Source organism: Triticum dicoccoides, chromosome 6B (genome assembly GCF_002162155.2).
Source record: "Triticum dicoccoides isolate Atlit2015 ecotype Zavitan chromosome 6B, WEW_v2.0, whole genome shotgun sequence".
In the NCBI taxonomy this organism is placed as follows: domain Eukaryota; kingdom Viridiplantae; phylum Streptophyta; class Magnoliopsida; order Poales; family Poaceae; genus Triticum; species Triticum dicoccoides.
The window spans coordinates 538,385,962-538,394,295 of NC_041391.1; the positions used below are offsets into that span (position 1 = coordinate 538,385,962).

Sequence of the window (8,334 nt, forward strand, 5' to 3'; positions counted from 1 at the left end):
AAAGTCAAAAAGCAACGAGTGCCCAGGCCAAGAAGGGTGGGTGCATTGGCATTTGGCAATGGCAGTGCCGTTGCAATTGCATCAAGAAATGCCACTGCAGCTGCAAGCCTGCAGCTGCATACATACAAGCAAGCACGGGCACGCATGCACCACAGCACTATCAGAGGGAGGAGAGAGAGATAGGCCCTAGAATCTTCAATGTAGAAGTGGGATCTAAGCAAGAAGCAGTTGTCTCTCACCGTGCTAACCTAACCATTGTTATTTATCCATGAGATGAGAGCAATGAGCAAGAGGCAGAAGGAATCAAGGAATGCATGCATGCCTCGGGGTTCAGGCTACCTCACATTACTGGTCTACTCCCTCCTAATTAAGTGACTGCCGACGCATGAGTTAACACCTGACAACGATGAGGTTACGAGAATTACACGGGAGAAATGATAAAAATGCTAATGGCTAATGCATCCTCTAGCGTTGTGCTGCTGCTGCTGCTCGCTCGCTCATGCACCGTGCTGCTGCTGGTGGGGCGGCGCTGGGTGGTGCTGGTGGTGGGGAGGACTAGGGTCGTGGTGGAGCGGCGGCAGCGGCTGCGGGGACGTGGCCGAGGTCTTGGCGAGGTGCTTGTTGTTGTGCATCCACACCTTGAGGACGCGGCGGGGCACGCCGACCTGGGCGCAGAAGGCGTCTACCACGCCGCCGTCGGGCTTCTGCACGCGCCAGCCCACGCGGTGCGCGAACTCCAGCATGCGCTCCTTCTGCTCCGGCGTGAACTTGGTGCGGAACCGCTTCTTGCTGGGCGCCGGAGGCGCGGAGGCCGACCCACCCACGGCCGCCTGCGCCTGCGGCGGAGGGGGCGGCGGCGGGGCGCGGAGCTCCCCGCTCGAGGACTCGGCCAGCGCGGCGGGCGCGGACATCGGGGACGCCGGGACGTGCGGGCGCTTCTGCTGCATGTGCGGCGGGGCGAGGAGGAGCGGCATGAGCCGGGAGTTGGCGCCGGCTGGGGTCGCGGAGGGGGACACCACGGCGGACGCGGGCGACGGCGAGGGCGACGGGACCATCACCACCGGCTCGCGGCGGTGGAAGCTGCGGTGGCAGCCGCACGCGGCGCAGGCCAGCGCGGCGGGCCCGTCGCCCGGGGACGGCATGAACTCGCCGCAGCCGTCGAGCACGTGCGCGCCCATCCGCGCTGCGTGGTTGCGCAGGCACTCCCTGTACCTCCACGGCAGCGGCTCCGGCCCCGAGACGCCACCGTGCTCGCCTGGCGCCCTTGTGGCGCCGCCGGTCATGATGGCAAGCGTAGGCGGCGGGGGAGGCATGGTGCCACCACCAAGCACGCCATTTCTCGCCGGCTCCTGATGGCGCTGTTGGTGCTGCGGCTGCGGCTCCTGATGGCGCTGCTGGTGCTGCGGCTGCGGTTGCTGCTGCTGGCGGTGGGCCTCCCCAGGCGCCTCCAGCGTCCTCTCCTTCTCCCTCTCCCTGTCGACTCTTCTCCGGTGGGGATGCTGGTGCTGAGGCAAGAGGAAGCCGGGCGGCGCCTGCGGCGGAGGCGGCGGCGAGGAGACGAGGGAGGAGTTGGGAGGCAGGAGGGGCCTGGAGAAAGCGGCGGCCTCCATCAAGGAGGGGGGCGAGGAGGCAGCCGCGGCAGGCGAGCCAAGAACCTGGGGAGCCTGGCCGTGCAGGTGCAGGTGGTGCGGGGGCGCGGCCGTGGCCGGCGCCGTGGTGTAGTGATGGCGATGATGGTGCGGATGCTGATGCTGGTGCCGACGGTCCCTCATCGCCCCCTCCTCGTCCTCTTCCTCCTCCTCCTCCTCCTCATCGTCCTCCTCCTCTTCCTCCTCCTCCAGCTCCTCGTCCTCCTCCACATGCGATGACCTCTTGTACTCCATGGACGTCTCCGGCCTCGCCGGAGCTAGCTAGCTCGCTCGCGTTGTCGCCGGTGCGATTAGGACGGGCCTGAGATTCTTCTCTTTCCTGCCGTGGTGTGTTCTTGGGCGGTGGGGTTGTTGGGGCGTGCTGTGTTGTGACTTGTTCTAAGTGGGAACCTTATAGTCGTAGCTAGGTTTGTGGTGGAGCTGGGAGGGGGGGTGTTGGCCTCAAGGGGGAAAGAGCTGAGCTTAACGGAGGAGGGATACACCCACAGGGTGGTATGGCTGGTTAGCGATGGTCATTAAGGACGGTGGCAGTAACCACATGGCATCCATAAAGCGGGGAATGTCTCCTTGGGAGAGAGCTAGCTATCCTATCTATCTGTATCTACTATCTCTCTCACTAGGCCATCTTATCTATCCAAGCTTCTCAAAAGAAAGAAACGAGGGCGAGCAGGGCCGGGCCAGGGAGGGGGGAGAAAGAGGGCCAGGGCAAAGGCGAGGTGACGGGGAGAGGGAAAGTGGCCGCTGCTGCTGGGGCTGGGAGTGGGGTGCCGCTTGCTTGAACCAGTCTACTCTCGTCTCGTGGTACTACGCCACTGCACTGTGCACTCCACGGAGCGGTGAGCCGGTGAATTTTAGAGAGAGAGTGGAGTGGAGGGGAGGAAGAAGCCCATGCCCATGCCCTGCGCTGCCCACCGACAGGGCCATGTTTCACCACCGCGCTCCCACGGGAAGACTGCAGCACCATGGATGATGCCATTGCCACTGCCATTGCTACCGCACCTTTCCCTCCTCCAAACCCAAACCCAAAACCCAAACCCTGATCAAATCCGCCAGTGCTGCCGTGTTCTGTCTCTATGCATGGCGTGCCCTAGCTAGCTTCCTTAATTGCGCCCCGCTCCAATTCTCGCCCTGCACCGAGTGACCTACCGATCGACCACCGCAATAACTGCACGCGTCGTGGCATATTTGCTTGCCCCATTGACCCCAAGTACGCCCATGTCTCCCCACTCCCCGCCCATCTTAACCGAGCCAGCCTCCTGTAGCGCCCAAATTCAGTGTTTTGATCCAATTGAAAAAGTTAAGCAAAATTGAACCTAATTCAAAAAAAAAAGATCTCACCCTTTTCCTACCGCCGGGGTGGATGTCGGTAGGATACACAGCCTACCGACGGGGGTCCTTGGCGGTAGGTTTAACGGCAGTCAACGACGGCCATTGGATGGGGCTAATGTGTTAACGGCCTACCGCCAACAAGACGAGCGGTATGTAGGTAAACCATACCGCCGACGAGTCTGGCAGTAGGGTGGAACCCCTCCCACCAAAAACCGGTACTGTTGCTAGGAAGGGAAAAAAAATATACGGTAGGCAATGCAACCCTACCGTCATTGAGCTTGGCGGTAGTGGGCATCGGTGGTGTATACAAAACTTCATATTGTTTTCCGGCAGGGTGTACAAACCTACCACTAGGGACTATGGCGGTAGGGTCCTCTCTCATTATTATTTTTGCAAAATTTGATCATTCAATTCAAAAAATTCATCACACGGTATACTATAGTTTGGAACTCAAAATTAGGATCTCACACATCATAATATAGATCACACATCAAAATAAAGGATATTTCAACATATCAAACATAGGAAATAGGTTTACATGTCCAACATAACAAATAGTTTAGCAAATCGACGATAGCGAGTAGTTCAACATGGCCAATAAGTTCTTGTTCACAACTTAACACAAACCAAATAGTTCTATCACTAAGTCTTCCTCCCCCTCTTGGCGATGCGCTCCTTGTTTTTCTTCGAGCAAGTCTCTTTGCGTTGTTGTTGCGCGACAAGGAGGACGCTGAAACAGGGATGGACTCTTTCATTGCTTTTTTGGTTGCTTCTCCATTTTGTCCTGGGTTGGTTGAGTGGGTGGAGATCCGTCATCCTCGTCGCACTCCTCCTCGCCCCTGTCCCTCTTCTCCCTCAACTTGCTCCTCACTGTCTTCTTCCTCATCTTCCTCGTCCTCCTCAACATGGCAAGACCACAGACGACATGGCTAGAGGAAGCTCCGCCGGCATGGCTCGATGAAGCGACGGTACGTGTCGACGGTCCAGGAACATGCACATTAGCCGAGATAGCGCACCCAAGCATGCTCACTAGCTTGCAACAACGGTCATGAACTTTCGCAATATCAAATAAACAAAAACATGATATGGATCAAGTTATGGTTATGGATCTAGTAGTGACCAATACTATACTAGATTATGGCTGGGCTCAAAGTAAGTGACAAAAACATGATATGGACCAAGGTTGTGGTTATTCGAGCATATGGCTAGGCTCAAACTTATCTTCGACACTTGAAAGGATCGATATGGTTGACTAGAGGGGGGGTGAATAGGCAACGAACAATTTTTTAAGCTTTTCTTTATCAATTTAAACCTTGCAACAAAATAGGTTGTCTAGATATGCAACTATGTGAACAACCTATATGATGCAAAGACAACTAGCACACAAGCAAGCAATAGATACAACACAAGTAAACTTGCAAAAGTAAAGGCACGAAATAACCAAGAGTGGAGCCGGTGGAGACGAGGATGTGTTACCGAAGTTCCTTCCCTTTAAAGGGAAGTACGTCTCCGTTAGAGCGGTGTGGAGGCACAATGATCCCCAAGAAGTCACTAGGGCCACCGTAATCTCCTCACCCCTCACACAATGCGAGATGCCGTGATTCCACTATTGGTGCCCTTGAAGGCGGCGACCGAACCTTTACAAATAAGGTTGGGGCAATCTCCACAACTTAATTGGAGGCTCCCAACAACACCACGAAGCTTCACCACAATGGACTATGGCTCCGAGGTGACCTCAACCGTCTAGGGTGCTCAAACACCCAAGAGTAACAAGATCCGCTAGGGATTAGTGGGAGGAATCGAATATCTCTTGGTGGAAGTGTAGATCGGGGCCTTGTCATCCAATCCCGAGCAAATCAACAAGTTTGATTGGCTAGGGAGAGAGATCGGCCGAAAATGGAGCTTGGAGCAACAATGGAGCTTAGGGATGGAAGAGGTGGTCAACTAGAGGTAGGAGATGTTGGAAATATGCCCTAGAGGCAATAATAAATTAGTTATTATTATTATATTTCCTTGTTCATGATAATCGTTTATTATCCATGCTATAATTGTATTGATAGGAAACTCAGATACATGTGTGGATACATAGACAACACCATGTCCCTAGTAAGCCTCTAGTTGACTAGCTCGTTGATCAATAGATGGTTACGGTTTCCTGACCATGGACATTGGATGTCGTTGATAACGGGATCACATCATTAGGAGAATGATGTGATGGACAAGACCCAATCCTAAGCCTAGCACAAAGACCGTGTAGTTCGTATGCTATAGCTTTTCTAATATCAAGTATCATTTCCTTAGACCATGAGATTGTGCAACTCGCGGATACCGTAGGAATGCTTTGGGTGTACCAAACGTCACAACGTAACTGGATGGCTATAAAGGTGCACTACGGGTATCTCTGAAAGTGTCTATTGGGTTGGCACGAATCGAGACTAGGATTTCTCACTCTGTGTGACGGAGAGGTATCTCTGGGCCCACTCGGTAGGACATCATCATAATGTGCACAATGTGACCAAGGGGTTGACAACGGGATGATGTGTTACGGAACGAGTAAAGAGACTTGCCAGTAACGAGATTGAACAAGGCATCGGGATACCGACGATCGAATCTCGGGCAAGTACAATACCGCTAGACAAAGGGAATTGAATACGGGATTGATTGAATCCTCGACATCGTGGTTCATCCGATGAGATCATCGTGGAACATGTGGGAGCCAACATGGGTATCCAGATCCCGCTATTGGTTATTGGCCGGAGAGTTGTCTCGATCATGTCTACGTGTCTCCCGAACCTGTAGGGTCTACACACTTAAGGTTCGATGACGCTAGGGTTATAAAGGAAGTTTGTATGTGGTTACCGAATGTTGTTCGGAGTCCCGGATGAGATCTCGGACGTCACGAGGAGTTCCGGAATGGTCCGGAGGTAAAGATTTATATATGGAAAGTTGTTGTTCGGGTTCCGGGAAAAGTTCAGTTTTTTCCGGTATTGTACGGGGAAGCTTCCGGAGGATTCCGGAGGGGTTCGGAGGTCCGGAAAATGTTCCACCACGTCCAATACAGCAACATGGTCTGTAGGGGGGCGCCCTAGCCTTAATGGGCCAGGGGCACCAGCCCCCCAAGGCCCATGCGCATGGGAGAGGGGAAACCCTAAGGGGGAGGGCCTCCACTTGACTTGGGAGGCACTCCTCCCCCCCTTGGACGCCGCCCCCAACCCTAGATAGGATCTAGGGTGCCGGCCCCCCTCTCTCCCGACCTATAAATAGTGGAGGGGTGGGAGGGCAGCCGCACCCAAGTTCTGGTGCAGCCCTCCCCCTCTCCCAAGTCCTCCTCCTCTCCCGCGGTGCTTGGCGGAGCCCTGCAGGATTGCCACGCTCCTCCACCACCACTACGCCGTCGTGCTGCTGCTGGACAGAGTCTTCCCCAACCTCTCCCTCTCTCCTTGCTGGATCAAGGCATGGGAGACGTCACCGGGCTGCATGTGTGTTGAACGCGGAGGTGCCGTCCGTTCGGCACTAGGATCTCCGGTGATATGGATCACGACCAGTACGGCTCCTTCAACCCCGTTCACTTGAACGCTTCCGCTTAGCGATCTACAAGGGTATGTAGATGCACTCTTCTTCCCCTCGTTGCTAGATTACTCCATAGATTGATCTTGGTGATGCGTAGAAATTTTTTGATTTATGCTATGTTCCCCAACAGTGGTATCAGAGCCAAGTTTATGCGTACTTTCTATGCACGAGTAGAACACAAGTTGTTGTGGGCGTTGATTTTGTTCTATATGCTTACCGTTACTAGTCCAATCTTGTTTCGACGGTATTATGGGATGAAGCGGCCCAGACCGACCTTACACGTACACTTACGTGAGACAGGTTCCACCGACTGACATGCACTTGTTGCATAAGGTGGCTAGCGGGTGCCAGTCTCTCCCACTTTAGTCGGATCGGATTCGATGAAAAGGGTCCTTATGAAGGGTAAATAGCAATTGGCATATCGCGTTGTGGTTTTGCGTAGTTAAGAAACATTCTTGCTAGAAACCCATAGCAGCCACGTAAAACATGCAAACAATAATTAGAGGACGTCTAACTTGTTTTTGCAGGGTATGCTATGTGATGTGATATGGCCAAAAGAATGTGATGAATGACATGTGATGTATGAGATTGATCATGTTCTTGTAATAGGAATCACGACTTGCATGTCGATGAGTATGACAACCGGCAGGAGCCATAGGAGTTGTCTTAATTTATTGTATGACCTGCGTGTCATTGAACAACGCCATGTAATTACTTTACTTTATTGCTAAACCATTAGCCATAGTAGTAGAAGTAATAGTTGGCGAGACAACTTCATGGAGACACAATGATGGAGATCATGATGATGGAGATCATGGTGTCATGTCGGTGACGATGATGATCATGGAGCCCCGAAGATGGAGATCAAAAGGAGCAAAATGATATTGGCCATATCATGTCATTTTTTGATTGCATGTGATGTTTATCATGTTTATGCATCTTATTTGCTTAGAACAACGGTAGCTTAAATAAGATGATCCCTCGCAATAATTTCAAGAAAAGTGTTCCCCCTAACTGTGCACCATTGCGAAGGTTCGTTGTTTCGAAGCACCACGTGATGATCGGGTGTGATAGATTCTAACGTTCGAATACAACGGGTGTAAGCCATATTTACACACGCAATACACTTAGGTTGACTTGACGAGCCTAGCATGTACAGACATGGCCTCGGAACACGGAAGACCGAAAGGTCGAGCATGAGTCGTATAGAAGATACGATCAACATGAAGATGTTCACCGATGATGACTAGTCCGTCTCACGTGATGATCGGACACGGCCTAGTTGACTCGGATCATGTAATCACTTAGATGACTAGAGGGATGTCTATCTGAGTGGGAGTTCATAAGATGAACTTAATTATCCTGAACATAGTCAAAAGATCTTCGCAAATTATGTCGTAAGCTTGCGCTTTAGTTCTACTGTTTAGATATGTTCCTAGAGAAAATTCAGTTGAAAGTAGATAGTAGCGATTATACGGACTAGGTCCGTAAACTGAGGATTATCCTCATTGCTTCGTAGAAGGCTTATGTCCTTAATGCACCGCTCAATGTGCTGAACCTCGAACGTCGTCTGTGGATGTTGCGAACATCTGACATGCACGTTTTCACAACTACGTGATAGTTCAGTGATGTTAAACAGTTTAGAGTTGAGGCACCGAAGACGATTTCGAAACGCCACAAAACATACAAGATGTTTCGAGGGCTGAAATTGGGATTTCAGGCTCGTGCCCACGTCAAGAGGTATAAGACCTCCGACGAGTCTCTTAGCCTGCATACTAAGGGAGAA

At 52.4% G+C, this 8,334-nt stretch overlaps 1 protein-coding gene across 1 annotated transcript; it reads right to left on the reverse strand.

Moving 5' to 3' along the window:
- Window positions 1–25: 25 nt before the first annotated feature.
- LOC119324858 (zinc-finger homeodomain protein 7-like) lies at window positions 26–2,371 on the reverse strand. Its single transcript, XM_037598626.1, has one exon. It carries the CDS (start codon window positions 1,881–1,883, stop codon window positions 498–500), a length of 1,386 nt encoding a protein of 461 aa, XP_037454523.1. The 5' UTR covers window positions 1,884–2,371; the 3' UTR covers window positions 26–497.
- Between the last annotated feature and the right edge of the window lie 5,963 nt (window positions 2,372–8,334).

Excerpts from the sequence above, each read along its gene's own strand:
- LOC119324858 (XM_037598626.1), bottom strand. The coding sequence starts at position 1,883 with ATGGAGTACAAGAGGTCATCGCATGTGGAGGAGGACGAGGAGCTGGAG.